Raw genomic sequence first — 16181 nt, forward strand, 5'->3', positions numbered from 1 at the left:
CAGTAATAATAATGTTAGCAGTAGTAATAGTAGTAGGAGTAGAAGCAGTGGTATAAAGGATGCAAATACTGTCTTTTGGTTAGTTCAACATCCCCCACAACAAGCGATGTAAGTTTTAATTTCACGCACAAAATTGTTTCTAAGATATTGCTGATATACCCTTTTGACAACCTGCATATGGATGGTAGGTTGTCATTCATACAACAGAAATAGATTCTGAAAATGTCACCTTCATATCTTCTTAGGCTGCGGATTTTAAACAAGCTAGAAGACACTCTGTGTATAAGGAACTTTTAGGGGGAGTTTCAATTAAACGAAAAAACTATATGTATGCAGGTATTAAAAGGGCATATAAGCAGTAAAGGGCATATAAGGAGAAAGGCAGCGATGCTCTATCATAGCTAGTAATATCATTGATATTTTAAAGGCGCTAATTTATCGAAAATTAGAAGTTCTAGTACCCTCTTAAGAGTAAAAACGAATTGGAAGGCACTCAACCTTCCTCTTTAGCTCAAAATTTGCAAACACTTCCAACCAAATTTTAAGATACTCACTTTCCTCAGCATAGCTGAATGGTCTAGTAACTATATCTCTACGGTTATTAGGTAGGTCAACCCCCCCCCCCCAGCTATGTAATTTGCCCATTATGCTTTAAAACTAAATGTTGTTTTGAAATTAAATCAAAACGCACTGTTTGTACGCTGGGTGCCAATAAGACATCTCAGCAATATACCAAGAACGACTGAGGGTATTAAGCTCAAACTTTCGGCCGCTCTTAATATTTCACTAAATCAAAAGAGTGTAAGTGTATCCAGACTATGAAAGATCATAGATATAAATTTTTGGGAATGGTAAAAGCCAGAATATAATTTGCGCTTTACTGAAAAAAATCTTTTAAATGTTATCACTTTTATAACTTTAAGAAAACAAAAATTAATTAAAATTTTACGGAATAAATATCAGCATGTGTATGTTAAACTGACAATGCAAATTCATTTGAATTTGTTTCAGTAAAGTACAAATTATATTCTGGCTTTTAGAAATCCTAGGGTTTTGAACCCTATTCATGTTAATTTCTGCTCGTTTGTGAGTTTGACTCGGTTATTTATTGTAGTTTCTGTTCGTTTTGGGTTTCAATTATTTATTGATACTGATTTGTGGTAGTTGTATGCTTGGTAGACTATTTGATTCTTTATTTGTTCATTTTTGGTTTAATGGAGTTCTTTACTTTAAAAAAAAACTTATTTTGTGGAAAGCTTTTAATTAAGCTTTTAAAATTAATTCTCTTGATAAATCCACCCCTTACACTCACCTAAACACCAAGGGATCTCGTGCTGTAATGCATATTCAGGTATTCTAAGTATGAGCTGCCCACCACAGTGTAATTTATGATAATTTGAAGGAAAATCTGGCACCCTCTCGTAAGAATAAAACCAATAAAAACTATTAATAAAATACAAGAGTTTTGTTCTGGAACAGGACTGTACAAACCCTTCTCTTTATCCAAATTAATGCTTTTTAATATAATTTTGTGTATTTTGACTCTTATGACGATGAGACTATACGGACTGTTGTTCTGACCCAAATGGCTATTATGGCAGAGAGAAATATTCAACATTCATTCCTGAAATTAGCAGACTAATACCAAAAATTGTCTAAGTCTTTATTAGACATCCATTTTCAAAGGATTTGCAGCCGAATATTAAGAACCTGGGGAGGCTCAGTGTTTCCTGTCTCCCTCAGATCGTATCCCTGCTATGAGCCCACAAGATAATACATATTGCATTGTGATTAATCATCGAGAAAAATTGCATTTATGCTAATGCGGCCAGGTGCCAAGATGATATCCTATTTTTGTTATTCGATATGGCACAGATCCCCAGTTAGAGCTTCGCATTCTCTCGTATTTTTGGCACCCACCTTAGGTTTCATTTGACTTTAGTTCCAGGGTCTAGGAAATAGCTCTTGTCACTCCGAGGTCTAACAGTTTCTCTTCAGATTTCGACCAGGATATTTTCCCGCCATGGTAGATGTTTTTGTCGATTTTTTTAATGATTAAGTGTTGTAATTTAAAATGTGGAACATAAATACGAGTCCCACTAAAGCTGGATGGAACACAATAGCGCGATTAAGGTTTGCCAATGTGACAACGCCGTGCTAACATTTTATTATTTCCTTAGGGAATGCCGAAAATGTATCTATTTAAGTTTTTTTTACTTCTATATTATTGCCCAAGCCTAAAATGAAAGTTTCAAGAAGTAGGCTATACTACTTAAATTTTAAACCTATGAAATTACTAGTTTCTAGCTTAGTGTCCATGTATAGCCTAGGCTCTTAAATATAGGCTATATAAATCAGTAAAATTCAATTCATATTTGATATGCATTAGCCAATACTGACATGCAGGTTTGATTCTAAGGGAATCAAGCACACACCAGATTTTAGAATAACACAGAATACGAAATTGGTCAAATTGCTGCAAAATCCAAACTTCGCTTTTATGTTCAAACTATATTTTCTAGTACCAGAAATAAATTTATTCTGAATTGTAAATGTTATTTTTGAAATAAGGGTGTACCTAGTGATTTTAGGAAAGCTTTAGTTAAACCTCTGTATACGATAGATGATAAGAGTGAGTGTGGTATTATTGAGGTTTAAGCGTGATTTGTATAGGAAGCCTAATATTTACCGTGATGATACTTCTTAGACAAATAGAAGCTACAAATCAATCTTTAAAAGAAGAACTGTGTGGTCTTAGGAAGTGGGAGAGGATGTGTTGCCCAAGTTTTCGCTCTTAGGTTAATAATTAAAAATTCTTCGAATCATCAGGCCTCTTTTGTCCTCAGTTTTATAGATTACGAACAGGTATTTGACACAGCTGATAGAATAGCTGTAGTTAAGTTCCTAAGGTAGAAAGGGTGGTTTGTAGTTGGTTTGGCGTGGAATAAGGATTTAAGCAGGGTGGTGTCCTATTCCTATTTACAGAATTTGTTTTGACAGAGTGTGTCCTAATAAACTACAAAGACTATTTGAGAACATGGTCTAGATGATCTGAGCCTCCTAGATAAAAATTTTGGCGAAGTAAAGAAATTTTTGGAGGTTTTGATAGTCCAAAGCTTAAGAATAGGTTTGAAAATTTATGTCAAGAAGACCACTTAAACTATGCATAAATGAGGTTGAAAGGTTAATATTAAGTAATGATAAAATTTATAAAGTGGATAAGTTAACTGGACATGGGCGGTATTAATAGTAGTGATGGTGGATGAATTAAAAACAAAAAATAGAAGAGTAGCCGAGGAGCCAAGTTGAAAAAAGTTCGGAGCAAACGATTGCATGATAAGCCTGTGCACAAAGATATTGCAAGCCACGGTGATGACCCTAGTAAAGTTTTGATATAAAACTTGAGCATGTCAAAAGGCTGAGGAAGATTTTTTACTTATCTTCCAGAGGTAAAAATAGTGTTTTTTTTTCCAAAATTTGTCTTCCATAGCTCCTTTGTTTAAGAATTAACTACAAAAAACTGTTTCCACAAAATAAGTTTTTCTAAGAAAAGTAAAGAACCCCAGTAAACCAAAAAAGAGCAAAGATAAAATCAAAAAATCTACCAAGCGTGAAACTACCACAAATAAGCATCGATAAATAAATGAAACCGAAAACGTACAGAAATTACAATAAATAACTGAATCAAACTCAAAACGAGCGGAAATTATTATGAGTATGGCTCAAAACCCTATGCCATCCCAAGGCCAGAACATAATTTGCACTTTATTAACATTATTCAACTTTAATAAATTAAATAATATTAAATTTTAATAGATCAAATAATATTAAATTTTAATAAATCAAATAATATTTCCATTTTGATTTCTAAATATCAGCATATGTATATTAAACTGACAATGCACATTCATTTGTATTTTTTTTTTCAGTAAAGTGCAAATTATGTTTTGGCCTTGGGAAGGCATAGGGGTTTTGAGCCCTACTTATCAAAATGCACTAGTTGATCCACTCATCAAAATGGATGTGTTTTGGGAAATGGTGGGCGTGAGAGGGCGATTACTTGCCCTCCAATCAATTTCGACTATTAAAATGGGCACATAGCAATTTCAGATTTCCATTTTTGGATTTTCTACAACAACGATTTCTATAAAAAAAACCTTATATGCCCCCAGGGCATAACTTATAACTCTCTGAGGCTTTGGGGGAATGTCATCCTCAAAAACATAATTTCCGGACTTTTTAACTACGTCGAACAAAATGACCATTTCAAAATTTTGATTGGATGTGTTTGGGGAAATGCTGGGGTTTGAGAGATGTGTTAGATGCCCTCCAATCACTTTTGACTATTAAAAAGGGTACTATCCCTTTGAAATTCAAATCGAATGAGCCCTTTTTCAAGTTTCTACGACAAAGATTTCAATAAAAACCTGATATGCCTCCAGGGCATAACTTTCAAGCCCTACATATTTCCAATCAAATGAGCCCTTTTTGAAGTTTCTTCAACATCACTACCTATAAAACCTGACATGCCCCCAGGGCATACCTTTCAACCCTTGCCCCGAGGGCTCTGAGGGGGTTAACATCCTCAAAGACTATATTTCTAAAATTTTTAACTACGTTGAACAAAATTTCTAACTCAAAATTTTGATTGGATGTGTTTAGGGAAAAGGTGGGCGTGAGAGTTGGGTTAGTTGCCCTCAAATCACTTTCGACTATTAAAAAGGGCACTAGCTCTTTGAATTTCAAATCGAATGAGCCATTTTTCAAGTTTCTACGACAAAGCTTTCAACCAAAACTTTATTTGCCCCCAGGACATAGCTTACAGCCCTTACCCTGAGGGCTGTGAGAGAAGTGTCATCCTCAAAGATATAATTTCCGGATCTTTGAACTACTTTGAACAAAATGGCAATCTCAAATTTTTATTGGATGTGTTTGGGTAAATGGTGAGCGTGAACGGGGTGTTAGTTGACCTTCGATTACTTTCGACTATTAAAAAGGGCACTAGCCATTTCAACTTCCAATCTAATGATCCCTTTTTGAAGTTTCTACATCAACGCTTTCTAAAAAACATTATATTCCCCCAGGGCATAACTTACAACCCTTGTCCTGAGGATGTGGGGGGTGGGTTTGCCATCGTCAAAGACCTAATTTCCAGAACATTCAGCTACGTTCAACAAAATGGCTATCTCAAAATTTTGATTGGATGTGTTTGGGAAAAGGTGGGCGTGAGAGGGGGGTTAGGTGGCCTCCAATAACTTTCATCCAATCGCCCTCCATCGTCAAAGACCTAATTTCCAGAATTTCAACTACCTTGTACAAAATTGCTATCTCAAAATTTTGATTGGATGTGTTTGGGGAAAAGGTGGGCGTGGAGGGGGGTTAGGTGCCCTCCAATCACTTTTGACTTTAAAAAGGGCACTAACCCTTTGAATTTCCTTTGAAAAAAAGTTTTTTATTGTATAAAAAAATAGAGTTGTGAGAAAGTCAAACTTTAGCGTAAAGAGCGAGGCGTTGAGGAGGGGACAGCCCCTTTCATATACGGAATAATTTCTGTTCGTTTTAAGTTTTAACGTCGTTCCTTACTTTCATCAAAAAAAAAACTTATTTTTTTAATTTATTTTTTGAACGTTTTTGAATGCATGCAGGTTTTAATTTTGGCTCACCGTACATGAATAATCAAAACAAAATTTGCATATTAATTTTACTTTTATTTGGTTAAATGGCTTTCTCGAAACTTGTTTAATTTTATTTAAGAACGTTTTTATTAGTAATAAATATACGTAACTTATGTAACGAATTAACTTATGTAACAAACTTCTATATTCATATATTTTTAATACGTATGTTAAGGGGTTCGCCTCCTAGCCAATACCTTGCTCTTTAAGCTAAATGTCGAATTTTGTTCCAATTCTTTAAAATGACCCCTTAATCACAAAGGCAGTTAATTAGAATAAAAAGCTCTTATGAAAGTACTAAAAAATATTTGGCTTAAAGAGCGAGGTATTGACTAGGGGGTGAACCCAATCATATACTTAATATTTTCTGTTCGTTTTAAGTTTTGATGTTGCTCCTTACTTGCAGTTGAAAAACTTGTTTTTTTTTATTTAATTTCTGATCTCCTTTTTAAAGATCCTCCCACATAACCCCCCCCCCCACTACCAGAAAAAATCCCCCCTGAAAACGTCTGTATACGTGCCAATAACCAATACTATATGTTAACATTGGGTAAAGTTCATAACTTTCAACCCTCCCCCCGGAGACTTCAGGGGATTAAGTCATCCTAAAAGACATATTTATCATATTTTCCACCATGCTGAACAAAATGGCTGTCTCAAAATTTTGATCTGGTGACTTTGGGAAAAAATGGCGTGGGAGGGGGCCCAGTTGCCCTCCATTTTCTTGGTCACTTAAAAAGGGCAGTAGAACTTTTATTTTCAGTTTGAATGAGACCTCCCACGACATTCTAGGACCACTGGGTCGATACGATCACCCCTGGAAAAAAAAAACAAAAACAAAAAAACACATAAACACGCATCCGTGATCTGGCAAAAACTGCAAAATTCCACATTTTCGTAGATAGGAGCTTGAAACCTCTACGGTAGGGTTCTCTGATACGCTGAATATGATGGTGGGATTTTCATTAAGGTTCTACAACTTTCAGGGGGTCTTTCCCCCTTTTTTCGAAAATCAGCCAAATTTTCTCAGGCGCGTAACTTTTAATGGGTAGGACTAAACTTGATGAGACTTATATATTTCAAATCAGCATTAAAATCGGATTCCTTTGATGTATCTATTGGTATCAAAATCCCATTTTCTAGGGTTTCGGTTACCATTCAGCCGCGTCGCTCCTTACTTACAGTTCGTTACCACGAACTGTTTGATAATTTATCGTAGCGACTTTCTCTTGAGTGGTCTCTCAGTTGTATTTTGGTTATTTTTTATGGTGGTTGTGTGAGGGTGGTAGTGAGAGAACGGTGATAATTAGTTATAGTTTGGTTTTTTATTTTAGGTTATGCACTCAAGTTGGAGGAGGTTGTGCCGTGCTTTTTTTTTCTGTTTTCTTTTTTATTTCTTTATTGTTTTACATTGTTGATAGCGATGTATATATCAGGGTTTATTTTTGAAGGGCGTATAGCCTAAACAAGTTTGCTTCTAGTGGTTGATTTATTTAATTGTTTGATTTAAATAAAAACCCTTATTATATATATATATATATGTATATATATATATATATATATATATATATATATATATATATATATATATATATATATATATATATATATATATATATATATATATATATATATATATGATACCACAAGATATACAAATTGTCATAAATGGTTTCTGAGCATCTGAAACCAAAGATTAATGTCCACGACTCATTGAATTGAAACTGGCAGTACAAGCATTACGACATTGATAACTGAAACGGCATGAAAATGATGAGTATGAAAAACCCCGTATAACTCCTCTTTAAGCCATATTCCCTCTATGATAATTTTTTGAAATCATCGATTAGTAAATGATACAAATTAAGTTGTATCAACGCTAATGAATAATAATCAGAAGGGTCGCCCAGATGGAAGGGGGGCCTGAGGAAGGAAGCTCCTCTCCCGCATCGATTTCTCGATTTTATAAACTATCATGGCTACAATTGAAACATCGGTGTTTAAAAAATATAATAGCTAATTTTTATTTTTAGTTAAAGAAAGGCTCAAAGCCTTCAAAATTCCCCTCGCATTTGGCTTTTTTACGCTTTATGATATTGATATGCTGGATAAAGAAAGTCGTAATAAACCAACATTAAGCTAGGAGGGCCTTGACACTCAGCCCACCTTTATGAAACGATCAATAAGAGTATGTTGTATTAAACCTATGTAAAATCCTAAAAATCTATCAACAGGTTTTTCTTTCCTTCAGCTGCAGAAATTTAATTTTATTGCAATCCCTCCTAACAGGTAAGTCATTTGATAAAAACACTGAGTATTCAATAGTCAAGCTTTTTATTCTTACCCTGACTTTATTCCCAAGATTTTCTTGTTCTGTCACCAAAAATGATGTATGCAGAACCTGTAAGGCACCCTAATGCTCTTGGCTCGTTATGGAACATACAAAGTCAGTAAGCTCATTTAAAACACTGAGTAAGCTTAAGAGAAACAAATGAGAAAAGAACCATGCGACAAACATGATCATTTCTTATTTTATGTGGAATAATTTTTTTTCTCCTTCATGGGCAGATTGAATAATCATATGGAACAGATTAAGCGATAAAAGAGAAAGATCAAAAGAAAGTAAAAGAAAAATATAACCAATTTAACAAAACTTGATGGGCTTTGCACATAAACAGGGCTTGCTGTGCACGCTTGGTTTTTATGTAATTAAATTAAAAAAACAAGTTTTTTCAACTGAAAGTAAGGAGCAACATTAAAACTTAAAACGAATAGAAATTATTACGTATTTGAAGGGGTTGACCCCTCCTCAACACCTCACTCTTTACGCTAAAGTTTTTTAGTGTTTCTAATAAAGCTTCTTTTTGTTCTAATTAAACGGCCCTTGTGTTCCATGAGTCATTCTTAAAGAATTGGTACTAAATTCAAACTTCAGCCTAAAGAGCGAGGTGTTGAGGAGGGTGCAATCCCCTTCATATACGTAAAAAATTCTGTTGGTTTAAAGTTTTAATGTTACTCCTTACTTTCAGTTGAATATACTTGTTTTCTTATTTGATTTTTGATCGTTTTTTCAATATTACCAGGAAATCTGGCTCCACCTCCACAGAGAAACCCCTTCCACACGGAAATATCCTCTAAACAATTCAATGGTTAAAATTTACCCCAGATAATTACTCTTAACCACTCCGCGCGTAAAATTGAGACAGAAAAGAGAAAGCAAGACATATAAAAATAATTTTGTATTAGAATTCTTGCAAATTCCCGCAGTGTATAATTTCCCCTGACTCCCTAGTTCACTCCCAAGTTCACTCTCTGGAAATTTCCCTATCTATGAAAAATTCCCCTGTGGAAAAAAAAACAGCAGAAAATTTGTCCTCCCACCCGAAAATGTATGCACGCATCCCAATAACAAAATACTATGCGTAAACAATGGACAAATTTTATAACTTCAAGATCTTTCCCCTGGGGCTGTGGGGGGTGGGCATTTTATACCCAAAGACATAGTTATTAGGCCTTTCAACTATGATGAACAAAATGGATATCTCAAAACTTTGATCAGCCGATTTTGGGAAAAAAGAGGTGGGAGAGGGGGCCTAGTTGCCCTCCAATCTTTTCAGTCACTTAAAAATAGCAATAGAACTTTTAATTTCCATTCAAATAAGCCCCCTTCTAACATTCCAGGGCCATTGGGTCGGTACGATCACCCCTAGGAAAAAAAAAACAACAAATAAACATGCATCCGCGATTTTTCTTCTGGCAAAAAATACAAAATTCCAAATTTTTGCATAGGAGCTTGAAAACTGTACATTAGGATTCTCTGATACGATGAATCTGATGGTGTGATTTCATTAAGATCAATTGACTTTTAGGGGGTGTTTCTCCCTTTTTTCGAAAATTAGAAAAACTTCCTGAGGCTCGTAACATTTGCTGGGTAAGAATAAACTTAATAAAATTTATATATTTGAAATCAGCATAACAATCCAATTCTTTTGATGTATCTATTGGTATCAAAATTCCGTTTTCTAGAGTTTCGGTTACTATTGAGTTGGGTCGCTCCTTACTTACAGTTTGTTACCACGAACTGTTTGACAACTGGCTGTCATCCGTCGTTACAATGAGGGATAAGTATACTGTTTTCACAAAACTCCCTTCAAGGGATGGTGTCTTCTTTTCTCTGCATTATTAAAAGACAAAATTAAATTATAGATATTTTTAAAATGTATGTCCACTACCATTAGTATTACTTAGATTATTGCTAATAGTAATCTTTTGCAGCATTAAGTCAGCTGAAGTCAATGAAGCTGCGTGCTATCCTCCTGCACCCCATTCTCTTCACAGCTTCCGTGAAATTTTTTTTTCCTTCATTTTCAAATGGTCTAGAATTTTCTCATTATTTTCTATATCATTTCATGCAACTTGGTCGTTGTTTATGTTTTGTTAAAACTTTATCTCCGTCTCTCCTTAACGTTTTCTGTAACACTAGCTGAGGCTCCGTTCCTGCTTTTAGCTGGGACAATTGCAGACTTATTACTTTTTTCACTTTCTTACTTCTTACACATCTTACTAGCATTCCATTATTTCACACATCATATACTTCAACAACTTCTCTGTTTCCCTCACTGTCCTCTTATTCTCGAAAGACTAATCTCGGAAGCCTTTTATTCCAATCCCTTCTCTCTTCTACCTGATTTAAAATGTTTTGCTTTTTTTTTTTTTTTTTAAAGCTATACTATTGAAAATCTACAAAATCCTTTTCAAACGCATATTTGAAATTCTTCTTCTTTTCTTTCTTTTATCCAGCGGTATTTGGTCCTCCTTTCTTGGTTTCCTCTTCTTTTCCGTTTCCTTGATGATGGGCTGCTGATACTTCATGTGAGGGATAGAATGAAACTGGTTATTGTTTTTTTTTTCGTACTCCTGAAAATAAAATAAAAATCAATCCTGTCTCTTTCTCCTTTTTTTATCTAAGACTCCATGCTTATTTGTTATCTAATTTATCCCCGTTTGACTATTATTTCCTTCACTTTACTACCTATCTATCTTACCTCTAACTCGACATTCCATAGCTTTCCACTTTTATAATTCCTCAGATACATAATTTTTTCTCTCCTAGTACATTTTATCCACGTTTTTCCTTAAAACATTTTTTTTTAACAATTTCCCCATTCATACGATTCTGTCTCCATTAATTCACCATACAACAATTTCAAAAGTCTCATTCTAGCTCCCCACGACGGCAAAGGGCTGCTGCCGTTCATTGGGCCTATAACATATAACATTAAATACAAATTTACAATTCATATAGATTTTTTTACTTTAAAATACTTTGAATTTTCTTAAAACACTTTAAAACAATTTTCACTACATTTACATAAATAACAAAAAATAAAAAATATAACACTATTTTTTAAATACATCAAATTTCAACATATTTTACTCTCGCTGGGCCTTGCGTTATTGGGTAGCTACAATAATCCTCAAAAAAATTCGCATCCTCCTGAACATATGATATAAATTCCACTAATTTAAAGTAAATTTCAGATAATCATTAAGAAAATGAACAATCCCAGAAAACTCTTATTCAAAACCCTTCTGTCTTCTACCTGGCTTAAAGCGTTTTGCTAATAATCCTACCTGCTTTTTAAATTTTCCTCCCTAACTCATCTTCTGTTTTTTTCACAGACTGTTTTCAGAGTCGTTCCATCCGTCTGCTGTGTCTGCAACCTTTCTTTATTTTATCATCAAAAACACCAGTCTTATATACAAGAAGAAGAAGAAAACTAGTGGGCAGTAATTCCGTTTGAGCAATATAAGCAAGAAATTTAACATTATGTTTCTAAAAATTGCCACTCAAAGGTGAAACCTAGTACGCAACCAGGGGAAAATAAACATGGGTTTAAAGACCAAGTTGAGTCGAAGTCCTGGTCTACGACCCTCTTGTACGAAGATGGGCCTTGGAACTTAAAACAATTTTGCACACAAGTTACACATAACTAACGTTAAATTGTCAAATCAGACTGCGCGATTTACAAGGCGATTTGTTGAATAAAGTTGTAATATAAATGGCATGTATTATCCTGCAAAAGAAATCAAACAGCTTTTTTGTGGCGAAATAATCGGTACAGATGTTTTTTTTTTACTGTATTTGTTTTAACTTTATAGAAATAACGATAGCAGTTTAACTCATAGATTCTTATTCTATGATCTTGTTCAGTTTCTGGCCATTTTTTATAAAGTGTATTAAAAACAAAACCATTAATTTTACAGAACAACCTAGAACTCACATGTGTTTCCCACATCTTGACTCGTATTTTAAATAGTATGTTCTTATGAAATTAACCCATTCTCCATGTTTCTATCAGCCCCCCCCCCAAAGCGACTGACCTGTAATCAAGCGCTTATTGAGTAGTTGAGTGGTTCACTTGAAGTGAGTGATAGAATAATAAAAAGATACATCATGTCTTTCAAGTCGCATAACAGTTTTCTATGGAACATATTTAGACATAAGAAGCTTAGAAATTCTATTTAAAGGCAAAACATTCAGTGGAAATAAAAAATGAGATTCTTTGGCTCAATATGGGTTTTATAAAAGTCGCCTTGATCATTCCTGTGATTGTTCCATTTTTCCAACAAAATATTATAACAGTCTACATCTTAAATCTATTCTAACTTCATTATAATTTTTTTTAATGTGACTCAGTTTGATTTTACAAGAATTAAAGTATATATTCTTGAAGTTCTTTCATTAAATTCCCTCTACTCAAGTATGCTCCCCTTGAATATATATACTTGTTTAATGTTCTTTTCTTTTTCAGGCTGACCTAAGCGCTCGTGACGTCGAAAGTAAGTTCTTTTCACTTCATAGACATAGTTAAACGCTTAAGAATCGTTTTTACACCTTAAGAATAGATTTCTAGCTTAAATAGCTCATTTATATATTGAATATCAAAAAAGTATTGTCAATACTCCACTCCTAATAAATAAATGTAAAATAAACTATAAACTCAGTTGTTTTTTTTTAGATTGTTTCATACTTCCTTGAAGCGCCTTTTTCATACATACAGACTGTAAAAGTAAATTGATCTTGCTATTAATAAAATGAAAAAAAAAAATTCGAGGAACAACAGCAAATTCTTATTATGGCTCTGAGCAAAAACAAATAAATACAGCCGGATATTTCATGCCCACTTCCGGATCCCTTATCCAAACACACAAACCACAATCAACAAAAGCCAGCTAACAAGGAAACAGAAAAAGCGGAGAAGAAGAAAAGAGAAACAAAATATCTGGAGTGCATTGCAAACCTAATATGGTTCTGTTGGAATAAATATTGTGAGACACAAACAATTATACCAAAGGTTATATGAAAATGCAAGAAGTAGAGAATGATGAAAATCAACATGCTGCTTCACTGGCACATAAACCTCAAAGCATGCAGCTAACTACCATATCAGTTGGCGTGGGTTATAGGCGTTTCAACCCTTCTGCATGTAATGAATTATGTGCAGTTCTTACTGTCAATGCTGGCCATAGTTTTCCGTCAAATAAAATGATTGTAAAACAACGTGGCAAAAATTTTGTCAGTTTAAAAAATACCGGCCTATCGTATGGAGCCCTTTACCTGCCTGTTATTTTAACCAGCTGGCGTTTTAGGATAGACCGTGTATATATCATTTCGTATGCCATATGCAAGAAGTCCATATCTAACTTAGATTGAATTAGTTCAGTATCCTATCGCTTTTCGACATGAACACAAGAAAGCTTTTCTCTGCAAGCTGTAACACCTGAAGTGCATCCGATAGGTTTTAATGTGTTACATTTTGGTGAACGACTTAGTGAACAATATCTTATCAGCAATATCTTATATGGCCAAAACTACATAGGTCTCACATGACTTAGCAACGACTCAGCTGCGAAACAGAATGTAGTTGTTGGTGAACAAGTAATACTACCGTCATCAGTCACCGGATCAACACACTACTATGCTAAATGTTTTGACGATGCCATTGCTATTAATAGCCGGTTTTGGGACCCCTTTCTTCATAACTATGGTGGCCAGTAATTACTGAAGCAGCACATATTATATATGATAATAATGAATTTATTATAGAGCAGTCCACTCAAGAACATCCCGATCTCATTGCTCAAATTATGAAAAAAAATTGATGAAATAATCAATGATTTGGATAAGCGAAAGATATTTGTAAAAGTGGCAACATACGTTCACACAATTGAATTCATCGATCATACTATTGATTCTGAGTCCTGGTGATCGAATCAATAACCTAGTTGAAACTGATGATGCAATTTTAGCTGAAATTCCAAGTGCCGATGATCCCTTATTAAGAGAATTAGTATAAAGTGGATCATTCACAATCCGTACGAGGAGTTAAACCTAAATGCCAGTTCAATGATTAATAGAACAGAGTAGTGGTTGTTGTAGCAGTGAAGTGAGAGCCGTTCTGCATGAAAATGATAAATTTTTGTTTATGGGTCTCAACGACAATTCTGTGACACAGCCGTTTCTTTTATGTTATTTTGTTTCACTTTTTATTTAAAATCAACACAAATGAAATTGGAAACTGAACTGAATAGAAATGGAAAATTGAAGTGCCACTTCAGTTTTCCATGCAATAGATTTCAGTTACATGTCTAAAGGAAGATAAGAAACCAAAGTATTGCCGTCGTTGTGACTCATAACTGGACGAAAGGAATAAAGAAGAAATTTCACATGATCTTGCTGTTTATCAAAGAAAATCCAATAATCACCGATTAAACGTGATAATCGTCATGTCGCCATATATAAGGCTTATTTACTGAAAAAAATTCAATGTCACACCAATGTTGAATAAGTTGGCAGGATAGGTCCGGTAAAGTATTTATACAAATACATGTACAGCACAGAGGGTATTATTGCGCTTGGAAAAAGATTGGCGATAAATTTAAATAAAGTATTTATACAAATACATCTACAGAGGGAATGATGGCGCTTGAAAAAAGACTGCTGAAAATCAGGCGTGTTTGGTTTACAATAAAGCTGACACAGGTGGAGGGACGCTACATTACACTAGCCGAAGCATGCTGGAAATTATTTGGTCACTATATTAAAAGAAAGGACCATGCCTTTCAAAGTTGGAATGGTCATTTACCTAGACTATACCGAAGACAAGATATCAGCCAAGCCCAAGAAGATTTGGTAGATATTAAACAACAAGGCTCAATGTTAGAAGTGTATTTTCGACATAATCAGGCGTTGAAACAAATGAAAACAAATAATTTTTTTTAATATTATTGGGAAATACCCAAAAACATTAAATAGAATGGTAAAACATGATCAAGGGAACCAAGAATCAGTCAATTGAGTGGCATTGGTCGAATTCACAACGTAAACTATGTAGCTCGTCCAGAGTGCTTCTATTTGCGAGTACTTATCTGTCACGTGAAGGATGCAACAAATTAAGTAAGTTTTCAATCCCTATTTACCATATGCCGCCTCCCTGAGATGACTGTTCCATCAAAAGAATATGTTGACTCCTTCTAGTGAAGATCTTAAAGGTGTATAAGACATGATAATTCAAGTGGATCGAAGGTCACTGGAGGTCGTCACACACAGCAATCTAACAGTGCTCAATTTTAATTTACCTCTTTGAAATAGACTCCTTGGATCTGAACCATATGGAGTAACTTGACTCTTTGGAAAGAGCTTGATTGATATACTACTTAGAATCGAAACACGCGAAGCTTATTAAGAAGAACCCAGGAGCACACCTAAGGAAGAGGGAGAATTATTTGAATCCCACTGGGGTTAATACAATTACATACCAACTCAAAATTTGCGGCTATTTCACTGCTAAAAAGATCAACAGCAAGGACCTTTTCTTCATTAAACCCCTCCCCCTATATCACAACTATACTGTGAGGAACAAAAGCTAGTTTTAAAAATTTCTTTGAGCGGTGTTTATCAGGGAACGAATCTGATGAAATATACAGGGTGTGGAAAAGAAGAAAAACAAGCAATCTGACTAATTTATTAGGTGTCACCAATCAAAATAGTATTGGTATATAGCCGAATATGGCAAACATAATAATGTAACATAACAAATGTTACACCGAACTACTGTTATTTACTATTTTCATTCATAGCTCCAGAAATCAGTCGGTAAGGGAAGGGGGCAGAAATGAGGAGGCAAAACTACAAACGGAGATATGGTCGGAGTTCCACTTACTTTTTACTATTTTCACTTGACTTTATGCAAGTTTGTCGAGGAACAAAGAAAAAGAAGTCACAAGAATTACGGAAGTATCTACTTTAAAATAATGTTATAAACCTCAGTTTTATCAAATAAAAGGAAAGAGCGAATTGAAAACTTAAAATAGATAAAGATTATCCTGAACGCGAGTGGGATGGACTTTCCCTCCGCTCAACTTGTAGCTTCTTTTTGCCAAAGTTTAAGTTTTATTTGACAATTCTTCGAGAATAAAACTTCTCACTTAGTTTTTCTTATT

The 16181-nt window shown here is 34.4% G+C and overlaps 1 protein-coding gene across 2 annotated transcripts in view; it reads left to right on the forward strand.

Moving 5' to 3' along the window:
* The first annotated feature begins 1905 nt into the window (after window positions 1-1905).
* Mlc1 (Myosin light chain alkali) overlaps window positions 1906-16181 on the forward strand; it is a 30593-nt gene continuing 16317 nt past the window's right edge. For both annotated transcript variants that reach the window (XM_089106526.1, XM_089106525.1), the window contains exons 1-2: window positions 1906-2026; window positions 12491-12518. In XM_089106526.1, the coding sequence (XP_088962652.1) occupies window positions 2024-2026; window positions 12491-12518 (31 nt within the window). In that variant the 5' untranslated portion in view covers window positions 1906-2023. The remainder of the gene's footprint in view (window positions 2027-12490; window positions 12519-16181) is intronic.

The sequence above is a fragment of the Artemia sp. Qi Xiang Cuo genome, chromosome 21 (assembly GCF_049724085.1).
Source record: "Artemia sp. Qi Xiang Cuo chromosome 21, ASM4972408v1, whole genome shotgun sequence".
NCBI lineage: Eukaryota > Metazoa > Arthropoda > Branchiopoda > Anostraca > Artemiidae > Artemia > Artemia sp. Qi Xiang Cuo.